We start from the raw sequence: 19053 nt of genomic DNA on the forward strand, positions 1-19053 counted from the left end.
ATACTAATTTGTTAAAAAGAAAATGACACATACTAAATGATCTCTATCATATTTCGAGTGATATTTATGAGAGAAAACTAGAGTCGAGCAACTGAAACGTTTGTTCTACCCAAAAGTAGCAGAAAAATGAACAATCACAGAGCAAGTACTACACATCAATTCAGAAGAGAACGTGATGCCAAAATAAGGTAATTTTTCCACTGACACTTCTCCCTTTGTGGCTTTAGTATTTACAGGAGCCAATTCATGGAGCCTAAAAAGGCTGTGAACACTCGAACCCTGACTGTTCAGCTCTGGGGCTCAAGCAGAGGGACGCTGGCCAAGCTCCTCTGCCACAGCCAGATGGATCAGCTCCTTCAAGACACAAATGTTGATTCACAGAGCATCCTCGGTTTCTCCTTTGCTTCCTTCGGGGTCTGGGTTAAATTCTAATGGCGTGGATGACTCCTCCATTGGAATCGCATCTCCCTGCCTCCTGTCGCTTTCCTTGGTCTCTGCATGGATCAAGTGTGGCAAGCAGTCCTGCTCTGAGTTACTCCAGACGTAGCCGGGTAAAGTCACGTGGCTGTCGGGCTGCCGGCTGGCCGTCTCGGCCGCTTTGCGGGAGATGAGCACCATGCGCGTGCTGGCCGCCATCTGCGACTGGCTGCTGGTGCTGGGCGTCACGGTGGTGAGCACGGAGCCGTATCTGTGTCCGCCGCATGGGGGCGTCCTTTTCCAGTCCACGGAGAGATTCCACCGACTCCACATCTTCTTCACCTCCGACTGAACCTAAACCGCAAGGACCGTATTGTGCATCAGAAACCATCAGAGACCCTGGAACCTTGTTAGATGGATGTCTGCCTGATTTCAATGATAGTAATAATCACTAAGGTTCCACTGTGAGCCAGGGACTTTATATATACAGTTGACCCCTGAAAATCCCCTATGACTTCACAATTGGCCTTCTATATCTGGGGTTCTGCATTGGTGGATTCAACCAACCCCAGATCGTGCAGTACTGTAGTACATATTGAAATGCAGCCAGTACATATATCTGACTCATGGGAGAGGAAAAGAGGACACAGGGTTGGAGGAGGAAATGGGATAAATAGCGCCAGCTAAGGCTGTGGAAGGGCATGGAAGGTACTCAGCTGGAAATGTAACTGTAACACCATCGCTCTGCATGGGCATACTGAAGGAGGGAAATTGAGAAAAGGATTGGATGGTGAAAAGTGGGTGCTGCAAGGGGCATTCGTTGTAGGGTGGGGCTCTTGTTTCCATTCTTGCTGCTGAAGATTCAATTCTGCTATTGCAACTTTCCAGTAGGGAGCTTTTTGAAAGTTCCATTGGAAGCAGTGGAAACCTGGTAAGCTGATGTCACCTAAAAGATCGGTACCATTCTTTCTCTCCAGCCAACTCCTAAATGAACTGAAATTGTCCCATCACCATCTTGTAGTTTAAAGAATGTCAAAATGTTCTAATGGATTATTCCCAGGGAAAGTTATATTTGAGTTTCTTATAGAACTTAAAACATAAGTTGAAGCATTGACTGGAATATGAAGTTCACGGTCCTTGCAAGTATCAATCTGCATTCCAGTTAAGTTGGGTTTTTAATATCAAGGGTTGCAACTGAATTGACATTGAAAAGTGCTGGAAGAAGAAGACCTTGGCTTATTTACATGAATTCTCCCTTTCTCAAAATAATTTATGATTAAAATATCTCCCTTCTCTGTATCCATTCTGTCCTGTAACCCCTGAGGATTCTAAAGAGATTCTGGTCACATTGTGATGGCCATTTATGAGCTTACTTGGAGCTAGACCTGCAGGAGGTATGGGGTTCCTTCAAACTTACCTCTCCATTGCAGTAGCAGTAGATGATAGACACAAAGAAACCCTGGAGGAGAAAATAGAATGTTTTAATTAATTAATTTTAATTATGAAGATCACAGCACTAAAGTGTCTTGTGCCAGAATGCATAAGTTGAAAAACTGGGTTCTTTTTTAATGATTCCTCCAGAAAATTATGCAAATTATCTCTCCTAGTATTTCAAAATCCTTAAATACACATGAAATTTGTCTGAGATCTTTCCTTGGTGTGAACTGAACCAAATAACTAAATAAAACACTCCAAGATACATGAAGAACTGATTTCTGTTACATTCGTTTCATGTGTTGCCACCCCAGGACCACAGAACTTCCCCCAGTTAGTAAGTGAAATTTTTACACTGTGAATGCTGGAAACTACAGACATAGGGTCTTATATGGTGAAAACACACAGAAACTTTTTTTTCACTCATTCAAAAATATTTATTGAGTTTATACAGTGTGAAATGCTCAGCATGACAGGGATAAACAATTTAATCAAGACAGACAAAGTCCCTGTTCTCTTAGGGCTTACATCCTAGTAGGAAATACAGATAGATAAAATATAAACAAATAGGGGCTTCCCTGGTGCTGCAGTGGTTGGGAGTCTGCCTGCTAATGCAGGGGACACAGGTTCGAGCCCTGGTCTGGGAGGATCCCACATGCCGCGGAGCAACTAGGCCTGTGAGCCACAACTACTGAGCCTGCGCGTCTGGAGCCTGTGCTCTGCAACAAAAGAGGCCACGATAGTGAGAGGCCAGCACATCACGATGAAGAGTGGCCCCTGCTTGCCACAACTAGAGAAAGCCCTCGCACAGAAACGAAGACCCAACACAGTAAAAATAAATTAATTAATTAAAATATAAACAAATAGCCACAGGAGAAAAATATAAGATGATAAGATAAAGGCCATGCAGGCAAAACAAGTGGTATTGAAAAAGAAGATGGAGATGATCTATCAAAGCGGGAACTCAATGAAGACCTCCCTGAGGGGGAGATATTTAAGCTGGTTTGAGTGAGAAGAAGAAGCCAGGCCATGTGAATATTAGAGGGAAGAGCATTCCAGGCAAAGGAAACAGCAAGTACAAACCCCTGAGGCAGAAATGAACTTGAGGAACAGAAATTGTGGAAGAGCTGTGTGGCTCAAACTGAGTGGGCATCAGGGAACATGGTGTGAGGTGAGGTCACAGCTGGGCAGGATCCCTGCCAGGAAGGGCTGTGCACACCAGGAAACTGCATTTGGATTTTATTCTGACTGCAATGAGAAGCCTCTGGATATGTTCAGCAGTTCAGTGACATTATCAGATTTATTTTTATTTTTTTATTTTATTTTATTTTTTTTTGGTACGGGGGCCTCTCACTGCTGTGGCCTCTCCCGTTGCGGAGCACAGGCTCCGGATGCACAGGCTAAGCGGCCATGGCTCACGGGCCCAGCCGCTCTGCGGCATGTGGGATCTTCCCGGACTGGGGCATGAACCCGTGTCCCCTGCATCGGCAGGCAGACTCTCAACCACTGCGCTACCAGGGAAGCCCTATCAGATTTATTTTTAAGATTCTTCAGACTATTGTATGGATTCTAGATTGAAGGCAGGAGGTGGCAGCAAAAGAGTAGCAGGAAGAAGAGTTAGGAGGCGCCTGTAACCTCCACGTGAGGGATAATTGTATCATGTTTTCAAATGAGATCAAATATAAGGAAGCAACCTCTTCCTCTTACTTGTCTCCCTTTCTCTTTTTTTCTCTCCCCTGCCTATCCCTTCTTTTGCTTTCATTGACTTTCCATACACACACACACACACACACACACACACACACACACACACACAGATTCCTGCTCTGTAGGTGTCACATATTTTACAACAATGTGCTTTCTTGTCTCATAGCCCGAGCTTGTCTGTGAGAAACAGCTCCTGCTGTGGTCAGAGGTTAACCTGACTGACCACTGCAGGATAGAAATGCGCAGGTGCCAGAAAATAGCCCCTTTCCTGGCCCTTGGGAGACAGGTGTGTGAAAGCCAGAGGGAGGGGCAGAGAAAGGAAAAAAGCAAAATACAGGAATCAAATTACGAGTAGCACTCTCTACCTGAAAGGAGTTGAAAAAGAGCTCACAGTGCATCCGGATCTCCCACCCAAGCCCAGCAAAGGAGTGGGGCAGGCACACGAACACGATGTAATGCACTCCGAAGACCAGCACCAGCACCAGCGTTGATTTGGCGAGTTTCCTGGAATAGAATGGCAAGCCTTTTAATTAGTCAACGTAGAGTGCCTTTCCATAGAGACAGCTTGGTGGAAAAAATAAAGCTTATTTAGCAGAGCTAACAGGGGCTGACGTTCCCCCATCTCTTTGGATCCACTGCTTCTGCTAGTTTTTTTTCCTCTCCCTCTTCTTCCTGTCACTTCTATACTAAATCAGGTAGTTTATTCTCTCTTCCCATGATTGCTATCCCCTAAGTCTCTTTAATCTCATTTCCACTCTTCTTGCTTAAGGGATATTATTTTCATAAAATTGTAAAATGCCTTTTTTTTTTTTCCTGTCCTAAGTCTTCTTTAACTTCTATGTTTGAGACTTAAAGAGGTACCACCTCCATCCTCAATAACTGTCTTTACTTTCACAGGCAGCATTTTGGCTTGTTCTGTTCATTTTAGAACCAACTACTCCCTGCTCTCTTCTTACACTTGTATCTTCATTTATCATTTCGTATTTTCTTATGAGCTACATGTGGTCAATACCTCTTGCCTTCCCTAAATATTCTCTGTCAAATATTCTATCTCAAATTATCTATAGTTGTAGGTTTGTTTGTTTGTTTACAAACTAAGCAATGTGATTTTATTTCCTTTAACTGCTTCTTCATACACATTTTCTTGTGTATTTAGAGGAATCCCAGTTTCCAATATAATGGATTGACTCTAACATGGCCCCTAATGATTCCCGACCTTCTGGTATTTACATCCTTGTTAATCCTCTCTCCTTGAGTGTGGGCAGGACTTGGGACTTACTTCTAACCAATCAGTTATGGCCAAGATGGTGGGATGCTGCTTCTGTGACTATGTTGCATGAGAGTGTAACATACATTTTAGTAGTAGACTCTCTCCCTTGTTTGATTCAGTGAAGCAAGTTGTGAGCTGCTCTACTGAGAGGCCCATGTGGCAAGGAGAGGTGGCATCTGACCAACCCAGCAAGAACATAAATCTTGTCAACAATCACGTGAGCTTAAGAGTGGATTTTTCCCCAGTCCAACCAACTGACATCCCAATTACATCCTTGTAAAGAGACCCAGAAGCTGAGGACCCAGCTAAGCCACGCCCAGATTTCTGACAAACAGAAACCATGAAATAGCCAGTGTGTTGTTTTAAAGCCACTAAGCTTGTGGTAATTCATTTTGCAGCAATAAAGAGCTAGTCTATGACCCAAGCACATCATTTTCTAGTTAGGTTTTGTTTTTTTGCATTTTTTATCCAAGAAACAGCCAAATCAGGCTTCTTCTTTATTTCTCAAATATCCCTCTTTTTCTAAGAATCGTTAATGCCCCAGTAATCTCAAACGATTGTAACCTTCTTCCTTTCCTCACTAGTCTTTCCTTCAGTTTCTTTCTTCCTTTCTCTCTCCCTCCCTCTCTCCCTCTTTCCCTTTTTCTTTCTTTCTTTCTTTCTTTTTCTTTCCTTCTCTCTCTCTCTCTCTTTCTTTCCCTACTTACTTACTTTTTTTCTTTTTTTTTTGAAAATAAGCTGTCTATTCTGTCTCGGTTTAAAGATAATCCACTCTGGGCTTCCCTGGTGGTGCAGTGGTTGAGAGTCTGCCTGCCGATGCAGGGGACACAGGTTCGTGCCCCAGTCCGGGAAGACCCCACATGCCGCGCAGCAGCTAGGCCCGTGAGCCATGGCCGCTGAGCCTGCGCGTCCGGAGCCTGTGCTCCGCAACAGGAGAGGCCACAACAGTGGGAGGCCCGTGTACCGCAAAAAAAAAAAAAAGATAATCCACTCTTTGTTCTCTCCAGAGTTTCTCAAATCTCTTGAGCAACTTTCTACTGAAAGTATAATTTCACATCATTCGGAAATTCTAGAAATTAGTAGCTTTTATTCAGAACTATAGAAATAAGTAGTTTTTATTCAGAATGAGAGAAATAAGTAGCCTTGATTCAGAACTAGAGAAATAATTAGCTTTCAAACACCACTGCGCTTTTTCATTTTATGAAGAAGAATGAAAGGCTACTTACATTTTCCATTTTTTATCATCCTTTGACCTTTGTCTTCAGCAATGGAATGTGACATGAGACAAGCTATTCTGGTATAGCACAGACCCTTCACTGTAAACACAGGCATGATTTTAATACTATCACTTGCAGCATATTGAAAATAACTGGAGCTAGCAGCTGATGGTTTGTTCATACTGTGCATCCTATTCTAGACTTAAGTCCATCTGTATCTGTACTCTTTTCTGCCTGACAGTAAATGCTGCCTACACGGTGCACGGGAATGATTCCACAAAGGACTTAGAGAATGCTTGTGAGAGAAGATTGAAATGTTGACTATGATTTCTTCCTTTCTGTGTCTGCGATAGCATTTCATGACAATGTGAGGCAGAAAGAAATAGACTCTTGTTTGGGGATTACAAAAACGAATCCACATGCACCTGACTAGTGGTGCATATGATCAGGTGGATAGAAGCCACTTACAAAATGATTCAGAACTTCCAAAATGATCACTGGGAGAAATGGACACATTCTTAAGATAGTTTGATAATGATTATAAATACTTAATTTGTCCTTTTCTTCAGCAAAGACGGAATAATAGACCTCCTTCCATCAGTACATTTGAAAGTTCTTAAAAATCAATATTTGAGGGCTTCCCTGGTGGCTCAGTGGTTGAGAATCTGCCTGCCGATGCAGGGGACACGGGTTCGAGCCCTGGTCTGGGAGGATCCCATATGCCGCGGAGCAGCTGGGCCCATGAGCCACAACTGCTGAGCCTGCACATCTGGAGCCTGTGCTCCGCAACAAGAGAGGCCGCGATAGTGAGAGGCCCGCGCACTGCAATGAAGAGTGGCCCCCGCTCGCCGCAACTAGAGAAAGCCCTCACACAGAAACGAAGACCCAACACAGCTAAAAGTAAATAAATAAATAAATAAATTTATATTTTAAAAAATCAATATTTGGGAGGTACCAATTTGATGAGAAGATTGGAAACAATATAGCAAATACACTTTCTTGATTTTTTTCAGTTATGACATTATTTTAAGAAGGCAAGTGAAATTGTCTGCCAAGATCATCAACAAGAGATTACATAGTTACATAGGTTACATAGTTAATGGTAAAATCCCTGCTGCTAAGAACAGATTTTTTAAAATATATTTAGAATTTAAGCATATTGGGAAGGTATGTTGTTATTTATATTTTCCTAAAATATATATACTATTCTGATAAATAGCACAAGCACAATTAAACCAAACGAAAATACACACTCACAATTTAGTCTCTTAGAGACATTTCAGATCAACTGTTATCTGTCCTTTACTCTAAATAGTAACAAAAATATTTCCTCTGATGGATGTCTGTCCTGGAATTACCTGTATTGTTTTCTTGTGTCATGCCCAACCACATTCGTCTCCCAAATTTTGGTAGCCAGAACTCTAACGGTATTCAGAAACAGAATAAAATTCAGCTGAAAGAGAAGATAATATTACAAAGAATTATTAAGTTAGTCTTCAAGTTGTTTGTTAAAATTTACATAAATTGCACTTCTTTGTATTCAAAGACTGAACATTACCCATTCTGTAAATGTGAATGAGGAAATCTGAGGTAAGATATTGGAAAGATAGGTATTCTTGATTTGCCCTCATGAAAACACAAAGAGATAAAATTTCAACAGCACTAGAAACTAGAAATACCAGAGGATAATCTGCCAGAATCCATGGGGAATTTCCAAACCAAAGTTCAGAAGAAGTTCTGTGGCAGACTTGCTGGATAAAGGATAATAGTTATTATACAAATGTAATTGACAGCCCTTTTTGAAATGAATTCCCAGCTTCTGTATCTATTTTAGGGAGAGGAATAATAGGGTTGCTTTGGGGATGATATCTCTCTTATGATGTATGAAAAGCACTGGGTGAAGTATACAAGGTTAAAAAAAAAAAAGCCAGGTAAGATGCTGTATAAGAAAATGTCTCAGTGTAGGCAATTAAATTGAGGTGTGGGCACCACCAGACAATCACGTTCTGGCTTTAAAAGGGGGAGGGAGGGCTTCCCTGGTGGCGCAGTGGTTGAGAGTCCGCCTGCCGATGCAGGGGATACGGATTCGTGCCCCAGTCCGGGAGGATCCCACATGCCACGGAGCGGCTGGGCCCGTGAGCCATGGCCGCTAAGCCTGCGTGTCCAGAGCCTGTGCTCCGCAACGGGAGAGGACACAACAGTGAGAGGCCCGCGTACCACAAAGAAACAAAGAAAAAAAGGGGGAGGGAAGGGAAAGTATTGGTGGGATAAGACATTTTATAGCCAAGGGCCTCAAGGATCAGTGAAGAGGTCCAAAATGAAGAGGAAGAAAAGATCTCCAGGTCAGGGGTCATAAGGAGGTAGAAGCCCGAACCCTTTGGGTCCCTTAATTCAGGGAGATGTTTACAGTCCAGGAAACGCTAGTACTTAGGAATAATGGAATTGTGGATTGCCAAGAGTGGGTTTCTGTTAATGCCAGAGCAACAGCTAGAAGAGAGGACCCATCAACTCTGCATTCCTGGGGATAAATTATCCTGCAGAGTCTCCAATCATTTCTGGAATTTGGAGAATTTTTGTATTGGGTGATTCATGTGCCCCACTCCCCAATCTAGTTGATTATCTGCATCAGCCCTGAATTCCCACCACCTTGTTGGCCATCCTACCACTGACTACCCCATAGGCAACTCTCACCAATTTCACAGCCTCCTACAAGAACTGGGGGCTGGTTTTCAATAAGTGGTGCTGGGAAAACTGGACAGCTACATGTAAAAGAATGAAATTAGAACACTCCCTAACACCATACAGAAAAATAAACCCAAAATGGATTAAAGACCTAAATGTAAGGTCAGACACTAAAAAACTCTTAGAGGAAAACATAGGCAGAACACTCTATGACATAAATCACAGCAAGATCCTTTTTGACCCACCTCCTAGAGAAATGGAAATAAAAACCAAAATAAACAAATAGGACCTAATGAAACATAAAAGCTTTTGCACAGCAAAGGAAACCATAAGCAAGATGAAAAGACTACCCTCAGAATCAGATAAAATATTTGTAAATGAAGCAACTGACAATGGATTAACCTCCAAAATATACAAGTAGCTCATGCAGCTCAATATCAGAAAAACAAACAACCAATCCAAAAATGGGCAGAAGAGCTAACTAGACATTTCTCCAAAGAAGATGTACAGATTGCCAACAAACACATGAAAGGATGCTCAATATCACTAATTATTAGAGAAATGCAAATCAAAACTACAATGACATATCACCTCACACTGGTCAGAATAGCCGTCATCAAAAAAATCTACAAACAATAAATGCTGGAGAGGGTGTGGAGAAAAGGGAACTCTCTTGCACTGTTGGTGGGAATGTAAATTGATACAGCCACTATGGAGAACAGTATGGAGGTTCCTTAAAAAACTACAAATAGAACTACCATATGACCCAGTAATCCCACTATTGGGCATATACCCTGAGAAAACCATAATTCAAAAAGAGTCATGTACCACAATGTTCATTGCAGCACTATTTACAATAGCCAGGACATGGAAGCAACCTAGGTGTCCATCGACAGATGAATGGATAAAGACAATGTGGCACATATATACAATGGAATATTACTCAGCCATAAACAGAAATGAAATTGAGTTATTTGTAGTGAGGTGGATGTACCTAGAGACTGTCATACAGAATGAAGTAAGTCAGAAAGAGAAACACAAATACTGTATGCTAACACATGTATGTGGAATCTAAAAAAAAAGAAGAAGAAGAAAATGGTTCTGACGAACATAGGGGCAGGACAGGAATAAAGACACAGACGTAGAGAATGGACTTGAGGACACGAGGAGGAGGAAGGGTAAGCTGGGACGAAGTGAGAGAGTGGCAGTGACATATATACACTACCAGATGTAAAACAGATAGCTAGTGGGAAGCAGCCGCAAAGCACAGGGAGATCAGCTCGGTGCTTTGTAACTACATAGAGGGGTAGATAAGGAGTGTGGGAGGGAGACGCAAGAGGGAGGGGATATGGGGATATATGTATATATATAGCTGATTCAGTTTGTTAAACAGCAGAAACTAACACAACAATATAAAGCAATTATACTCCAATAAAGACTAAAAAAATAATAATAACTGGGGGCTGGGTCTTGAGCCCCATACCCTAGAGTAAGGACAGAGCTGTGCTGTGAAATTGTGGAAGAAGGATGTTTTCAGGCTAATAAGAGCTACTAGTTATTGAACACTGTCTAGTTTAAACATTCACATAAATATGATACAGGAATTTTTATTATGCCCATTTATTATGAATGAAGAAACTCTAGCTCAAAGAGATTAACTGATTTGACCTAGACTACCCAGCTATCAGCTGGAATTTGAATCAGGCCTATGTGAGTCTGTATTGTGAATTCTTAACCACTACCTTTATTTTTTAATTAAATTTAACTTTTTATTTATTGAGGTAACATTGGTTTAAAACATTATATGTTTCATGTGTACAACATTTAGACTTCTGTATATACTACAGCATGCTCACTACCAAAAGGTAGTTTCTATCCATCCCCTTTACCCATTTCATCCTCCTCACACCTTTCCCTTCTGGTAAACAATACTGTGTTCTCTGCATCTAGGTGTTTGTTTTTATTTGGTTTGTTCATTTATTTTGTTTTGGGGGGGGTATTGTTTTTGTTTTTATATTCCACATGTAAGTGAAACCATACAATATTTGTCTTTCTGACTTATTTCAGTTAGCATAATACCCTCAAGGTCCATCAATGTTGTCACAAATGGCAAGATTTCTTCTTTTTATGGCTGAGTAGTATTTCATTGTGTCTGAATAGATAGACAGATAGACAGATAGATAGATAGATAGATAGATACAGATATAGATATATAGATACAGATATAGATATGGATATCACATCTTCTATACCCATTCAATGGGCACTTAGGTTATCTCCATATCTTGGCTATTGTAAAAAGTGCTGTGATGAATATAGGGGTGCATATACTTCGAATTAGTGTCTTTGCATTCTTCATATAAATACCTAGAAGTGGAATAACTAGGTCATATAGTAGTTCTGTTCTTAATTTTCTGAGGAATCTCTATACTGTTTTCCATAGTAGCTACACCAATTCACATTCCCACCAACAATATGTAGAGTTCTCTTTTCTCCACATCCTCTCCAACACTCGTTATTTCTCATTTTTCTTGATAATAGCCATTCCAATGGGCATGGAATGATATCTCATTGTGGTTTTAATTTGCATTTACCAAATAATTAGTGACATTGGACATCTTTTTGTGTGCTCGCTTGCCATCTGTATGTCTATTCAGCTCCTCTACCCTACTTTTGTTTTTGAGTTGTGTGAGTTCTTTATATATTTTGGATATTAATCCCATTATTGGGTATATGATTTGCAAATATCTTCTCCCATTTGGTAGGTTGTCTTTTTTATTGTTGATAGTTTCCTTTGCTATACAGAAGCTTTTTAGTTTGCTGTAGCCCCGTTTGTTTATTTTTGCTTTTGTTTCCCTTGCCTGAGGACACATATTCAGAAAGATATTGCTAAGACCAATGCCAAAGAGTATATTGCATATGTTTTCTTCTAAGAGTTTGTGGTTTCAGGTCTTACATTTAAGTCTAATCCATTTTCAGTTGATTTTTGTGTGTTGTGTGAGATAGTGGTCCACTTTCATTCTTTTGCATGTGGCTGTTCAGTTTTCCCAACACCATTTATTGAAGAGACCATCCTTTCTCCATTGTATATTCTTTGCCCCTTTGTTTTAAATTAATTGTCCATATATGTGTGGTTTTATTGCTAGTCTCTCAATTCTGTTCCATTTATCTGTGTGACTCTTTTTCTGCCAATGCCATGCTGTTTTGATTACTATAGCTTTGTAATACAGTTTGAAATGAGGGAGTGTGACATCACCAGCTTTGTTCTTTTCTCTTGGGATTTCTTTGGCTATTCAAGGGTCTTTTGTGGCTCTATACAAATATTTGGATTTTTATATTCTAGTTCTTTGAACAATGTCCTTGGGATTTTGATGGGGATTTCACAGAATATGTATATTGCTTTAGGTAATGTAGACATTTTAACAATGTTACTTCTTCCAATCCATGAGCATAGAACATCTTTCCATTTCTTTGCATAGCCTTCAGTTTCTTTCAGGCTGTCTTATAGTTTTCAGTGTACATGTTTTTCACCTCCTTGGTTAAATTTATTCCTAGGTATTTTATTCTTTTTGTTGCAATTGTAAATGGGATTGTTTTCTTAATTTCTCTTTCTGCTAGTCCATTGTTAGTGTATAGAAATGCAACAGATTTTTGTATGTTGATTTGTATCCTGCAACTGTACTGAATTTGTTTATTAGTTCTAACAGGGTTTTTTGTGGAGTCTTCAGGGGGTTTTATATATAAAATCATGTCATCTGCAAGTAGCATCAGTTTGACTTCTTCTTTTTTAATTTGGATGCATTTTATTTCTTTTTCTTGCCTAATTGCTCTGACTAGGACTTCCAATACTATGTTGAATAAAAGTGGTAAGAGTGAGCATCCTTGTCTTGCTCCTGATCTTAGATAGCTTCCAGTTCTTCCCTGTTGAATGTGTTAGCTGGGATTATGATGTTGTCATATATGATCTTTATTATGTTGAGGTATGTTCCTTTTATACTCATTTTATTGAGAATTTTTATCATAAATTGGTGTTGAATCTTGTCAGTTGCTTTTTCTGCATCTACTGAGATGATCATATGATTTTTATCTTTTATTTTGTTAATGTGGTGTATCATGATTGATTTGCAGCCATTGAATCATCCTTGAATCCCTGGAATAAATCTCGCTTGATTATAAGATATGATAATCTTAATGTACTATTGTATTCAGCTTGCTAATACTTTGTTGAGGATTTTTGCATCTATGTTCATCAAAGATATTGGCGTGTAAGTTTTGTTTTTGTGTGTTGTCCTTGGTGTCAGGGTAAGGTTGTCCTCATAAAATGAGTTAGAAAGCATTCTCTCCTCTTCAATATTTTCAAGAGCTTGAGAAGGATAGGTAATAAATCTTCTGAGTGTTCACTAGATTTCACCTGTGAAACCATCTGGTTCTGGACTTTTGATTTTGGGGAGGATTTGATTACTGTTCCAACCTCCTTACTAGTGATCAGTCTATTACAATTTTTCTATTTATTCATGATTCAGCCTTGGAAGGTTGTATAATTCTAAAAATTTGTCCATTTATTCTATATTGTCCAATTTGTTGGCATATACCTGTTCATAATATTCTACTTTAATCCTTTGCATTTCTGTGATATCCATTATTATTTCTTCTCTTTCATTTGTGATTTTATTTATCAGAGCCTTCTCTCTTTTTTTAAGTGAATCTAGCTAAAGATTTATTAATTTTTTTAACCTTTTCAAAGAAACAGCTCTTAGTTTCATTAATCTCTTCTATTATCTTTTTAGTTTCTATTCATTCTTTCCACTCTAATGTTTATTATCTCCTTCCTTCTGCTGAATTTGGGCTTCATTTGTTTTTCTTTTCTAGTTCCTTTAGGTGTAATGTTAGATTGTTTATATGAGATTTTTCTTGTTTCTTGAGGTAGGCCTGTATTGCTATAAACGTCCCTCTTTGTACCTCTTTTGCTGCATCTCATGGATTTTGGCATGTTGTATTTTCACTTTCATTTGTCTTAAGGTATTTTTTAATTTCTACTTTGATTTCTTCTTTGACTCAATATTTGTTCAGTTGCATGTTGTTTAGTCTCCACATAGTTATGATTTTTCCAGCTTTCTTCTTGTAGTTGATTTCTAGTTTCATCAGAAAAGATGCTGTTATTTTTTCAATCTTCTTAAATTTATTGAGACTGGTTTTGGGTCCCAACTTTTGGTCTGTCCTTGAAAATGTTCCCTGTGCACTTGAGAAGAATGTGTATTCTGCTACATTTGGATGGAATGTTCTGTATAAATCTATTAAGTCTACCTGATCTAATGGTTTATGGCTGCTGTTTTGCTTGTTAAGTTTCTGTCTGGATGATCTATCCATTGATGTAAGTGGGGTGTTAAAGTCCCCAACTATCACTGTGTTGCTGTCAATTTTTTCCTTTTGGTCTGTTAATTTCTTTATATGTTTTGGTGATCATATGTTTGGTGCATGTTGGTGTTGTCCCCTTTATCATTATATAATGTCCATCTTTGTCTCTTGTTACCTCTTTTGGCTGGAAATCTATTTTTTCTGCTATGAGTATGGCTACATCCGCTTTCTCTTGGCTGCCATTTACTTGGAGTATCATCTTCCATCCCTTCGCTAGAGTCTATGTTTGTCTTTAAAGCTGACATAAGTCTCCTGGAGACAGCATTTCATTGGGTCATGTTTTTTTAATCCATCCGGCCACTTTGTGTTTTTTGATTGGTTAATTGAATCCATTTTCATTTTGGGTGATTATTGATAAATGAGGACTTAGCACTGCCATTTTATCTTTTATTTTCTAGTTGCTCTATATCTCCATTATTTCTTTTTCCTTGTGTTTCTGACTGCCATTTTAGTTTGGTGGTTTTCTATGATATTTTCTCAGTTTCCTCTTTTTTATGTTTCATGTCTCTGCTCTAGATTTATGCTTTCTGTTTACCATAATGTTTGTTTAAAATTCTCATAGATAAAATTGTTCTTTTTCTGCTGATAGCATCTTATCTTCATTTGACTACATGACTTCTGTATTTTCCTCTTCCATTTTTATGTTTCTGTCATCTCAAATTATCCCTTTATGTGTTGTGAGTTTGTGACCAACTTGAAATAGCTATAGTTGTTTTTACTGTTTTTTTCCCCTTTAACCTCTGTGTTATTCTGATATAGAGTTGCAATTTTCTGATTCTATTGATCACCTTACTCAAAGTTTTGCACACTTTTACCTTTTCGTTTAGGAAAACAGCTCCTTTCAACATTTCTTACAAGGCAAATCTGGTACTAATGCACTCCCTCAGCTTTTGTTTGTCTGAGAAATTTTATTTCTCCTTCATATCTAAATGATAACTTTGCCAGTAGAGTATTTCTGGCTGATACTTTTTATCTTTCAATATTTTGAGTACATCATTCCACTCTCTCTTGGCTTGTAGAGTTTCTGCTGAGAAATCTGCTGATAGCCTAACTGGGGTTACTTTGTAGGGTACCAGTTTTCCCCTGGCTGCCTTTAAAATTCTTTCTTTGTCATTTATTTTGACAGCTTTAATACAATGTGTTGTGGAGAAGGTTTTTTCACATTGAAGTAATTAGTTGTTCTCCCAGCTTCATGGACTTCTATATCCAGTTCCTGCCTCAGGTTTGGAAAATTCTCTGCTCTTATTTCTTTAAATAAACTTTCTCCTCCCTTCTTCCACTCTTCTCCTTCTGGGATACCCATTAACATAATGCTGCTTTTCCTAATAAAGTCAAATAGTTCTCAAAGAATGTCTTCTTTTTTTAAGATTTTAATTCTCTCTTCCCTTCTATCCATATCATTTCTAGATTCCTATCTTCAAGCTCACTAGTCTCTCTTCCATATCATCTGCTCTATTTCCAGTGCTTTCTTCATCTCATTTATTGAGTCCTTCATGTCCAGAGTTTCTCTTTGTTTCTTTTTTAGAGTTTCAGTCTCTTTGGCAAAACATTCCTTCTGTTCATCAATTTTATTCCTGAGCTTATTGAACTGCCTTTCTGTATTTTCCTTTAGTTCACTGAGTTTCTTTATGACAGCTATTTTGAATTCTCTATCAGTAAGATTGCAATATTCTGTGGCTCTAAGTTTGGTTTTTGGAGAACTGTCGCTTTCTTTTTGTGATACAGTGTTACCATGGTTCTTCATTGAGCTTGATGAGTTGTTCTTCTGCCAGCACATTGGAAGTAGAGAACACCTTTCTTCTTTAGGTAAAGCTTTTTTAAAAAAAAAAACTTGATTCAAAAGATTCAACAGATTAGTAACTAGAGGCCTCTCTTGTTTTCTAGTAGGGGTGATATAGCACAAGTTTTTGGTCTCTTACCTGAGCTGCTTCTGGTTATATTTGAGCATCAGCATTTTCCACTCTCCACTACCTCTGTCAGAGGTGTCATCCATTGCCCTGGTTGTCGCTGCTTGTGCCTCTGGGGTCATTAATGCATTGCTGCTGCTGGCATCACTACCTGGGACATTGGGTTGGTGGGTACTTCTGCTATGTCCAGGGGCTCAGTCTCCACTACCACCCCCACGGGGTGGAGAGGGTTGGTAGCCAGGGTCCCAGGTGTCCTTACCATGTCCAGGGTTGTCAGGCTCATAGGCACTGCCACTGTGGATAGGGTCAGGCAGGGGGAGCCAGAGTAATAGGCATCTCCATAACTGGAAGGACAGGGTCATAGGCCCACTGTCAGTGTTGCCTGGATCTTTTTGGCCAGGGGCACCACTTTGGCTGGAAGGCTGGAGTCATATGTTCTGCTTCCCCTGATATTACCAGGTTCTCTGGGTCTGCAGGCTCAGTTACCATGGCTGAGGGTCCAGGATCACAGGCACCACTTCTGCTGTTCTGCCTGGTTCTGCCTCTTCCATGTGTTTCAGCCCACCCACATTTAGATGTGTGGAATTCTCTGATGTCCTGCTGTGTTGAGCAAAGTCACCTTTGTTGAGTTATGGATGTTTTTACTGGTTGTAGATTGAAGGGGAAAGGCAAAGAGAGTGCCACACACTGCCATGATGCTGATGTCACTCTTAACCACTATCTTATACTTTCTTTTCAGGAGGATAAAAAGATGCAAAACATGAGAGTTGAGGATTTTCATTCATCCTCACCCACTACAACACCTGATTCATGTCCACATAATCTTTTTCAATAAGAAGGTGAGAAACTACTACTTGTCTATCACATGAGTGCTACTTTCTGAATGGCCAAACTTATTTCATGCTTCATTAATTCCTCTCTGCCTAAGACTATACTCCCTAGCAATACAAATGCAGCTGGGAGTGAAAATAGTGGGGAGTGATGCTGTGTAACTACTGTGTGAGGGACCAAGTGCTAGGAGCTGAAGCTGGCAGTGCTGTGGAAGCAATGTTAGCTGGGTATTGTCATTTGCCATTCCTTATTCCTGGAAAAAATAAAGAATTACAAATGGCTTCAGATGGGCCAAGTTTAAACTCTGTCCATATTAAAATGCCCATGACCAGAGACTGTACTCAAGTCGGTAGACCATACTAAGTAAATACTGCAAACTCTCAGAAACTTATTAAAGAAGACACACACCAATCAGTCCATTGGTTTTATAATTCAAAGGACAGCAAAGTGGATTATGGAAAGAATTAAGAATTAAGAAAAATAGAACTTGCTGCCTTAAAAGATAGGTAAACAAAATACACACACACACGTGCACACACACATATTGATACACGCAGTAACAGTTGAATGAATTTCCAAAAAATTATTATAAATAATTTAGGAAAGCATAGAATATAGGTTAATTAGAAACTAACTTATTTAGTACTTACTTACTATTCTAAGTGTTTTAGGTGAATTGACGCTTAGTCTTCACGGCAGCTCTATGAGATAGGCATATTGCCCCCATTTTACAAATGAGGAATCTGAGTCACAGCTTACACAAACTATGCATGATCACACAGCCAGCAAGTGGCAGAGCCCTAATGAGTCCCATGCAGCCTGGATGCATAGCATGGACTCTTAACCACTGCACCATGCTGTCCATAAAATAGAGTTGAGTTAATAGCAGATTGAGATGGAGACAGAAATTTTTTAAAGAGCAGGATGGATTAAGAAAAGATTGTAAAGAATCTAACTTATAGCCCAGTTTTAAAGTCAGTATTAGAAACCTAAGCATTAGGTCTAACAGAGCAGGAAAGTGGATTTAGCAATTTAGAAGACACTTGAAGAATCTTCCCTAATGAAAGGATGAAGAACAAAGACTTCTGTGATGAGGGATAGATGCTTACATGGAGAGCACGGAATTCAGAGTCATTATGAAGATTATTTATCTTTCTGAAGGAAATGATAAATAGAACAAATCAATAAAGACATAAAAGAAAAAATCCTGCTCTAAAAAAAGATCCAAGTCTGCAGAAGGAAAAATGACTCTATATATGGGGAAATGGAATGAAAAAGAACAACACATTCTGGTGAGATTTTTTAAATTTTTTTTAAATGAAATATTCAGAGAGAAAAAAAATCATTTAGAGAGTCCTTGCATATCTCAAGTAATCTTCTTGGAGGGAAAATTTTGCTTAAAGCTGTTAATAAGCCAGTAGCACATAGACTAAATTTTATGCAAATGTGGTTTTAAAATAATGCAGATATAAACATTAGAGTCTCTCTCAATTAAATTTTTAAAGATTTATTCAAAGTGAACCACAGATGAGTTTCAAAATCAAAATTTCAGCCATGAAACCTCTGGCTCCTCAGGCCATCTCAGAGACTGCTCCTAGAATCACCTCTGCCTGGATCATTCTCCCTACTCCCTCCACTCTCTCACCCTTACTAGGACAGCTCATTCTCAAGCTTTAAGCTGAATGTCACTTCTCAAAAGCTATTCCCCACACCCCAGCCCCACCACAGAACTCGTCACATTTTAATGTCTGTCTCACCCACTATGCTTAGGTTTAAGGAGAAATTGATGCCTGTTCCCCCCCATCTCATCCCCATTGCCTCACACAGCACCTGCCATGTTCTTGGTGTTTAATCAAGATTTGTTAAATGAGTGAATGAATAAATGAGTGAATGAAACGTGCACTCTCTAAACCCTACTTATATTGAGGTAAATCAGCATATCCTCCTTCAATGTAGAATTTTCACTTCTAGGTGTCTATCACAAAAGACATAAGTAGAGAAAGAACTCAAAATTTATGTACAACAAATTCCACTGTTATAAAATATCTTTAAAACTATCTATTTACACTTAAAATTTTCATCAATGACTTTGGATACACGATGGGAAAGATTTGCTATCTCCCCTTTCCTGATATTTCCTCCCAGGGAAGGTAGGTCAACTGATGTGCACTTC

The 19053-nt window shown here is 39.3% G+C and overlaps 1 protein-coding gene across 2 annotated transcripts in view; it reads right to left on the minus strand.

Moving 5' to 3' along the window:
* Positions 1 to 375: 375 nt before the first annotated feature.
* Positions 376 to 19053, minus strand: part of PTH2R (parathyroid hormone 2 receptor) — a gene marked incomplete at both ends in the record, with an annotated part of 116710 nt that continues 98032 nt past the window's right edge. The window contains 4 exons of one of the 2 annotated variants that reach the window (XM_079710633.1): positions 376 to 771; positions 1835 to 1876; positions 3924 to 4062; positions 7404 to 7498. In XM_079710633.1, the coding sequence (XP_079566759.1) occupies positions 376 to 771; positions 1835 to 1876; positions 3924 to 4062; positions 7404 to 7498 (672 nt within the window). The remainder of the gene's footprint in view (positions 772 to 1834; positions 1877 to 3923; positions 4063 to 7403; positions 7499 to 19053) is intronic. The other variant, XM_079710632.1, reaches the window with a different exon arrangement.

This window comes from Hyperoodon ampullatus (genome assembly GCF_949752795.1).
Source record: "Hyperoodon ampullatus genome assembly, chromosome: 8".
NCBI classification, from domain to species: Eukaryota; Metazoa; Chordata; class Mammalia; order Artiodactyla; family Ziphiidae; genus Hyperoodon; species Hyperoodon ampullatus.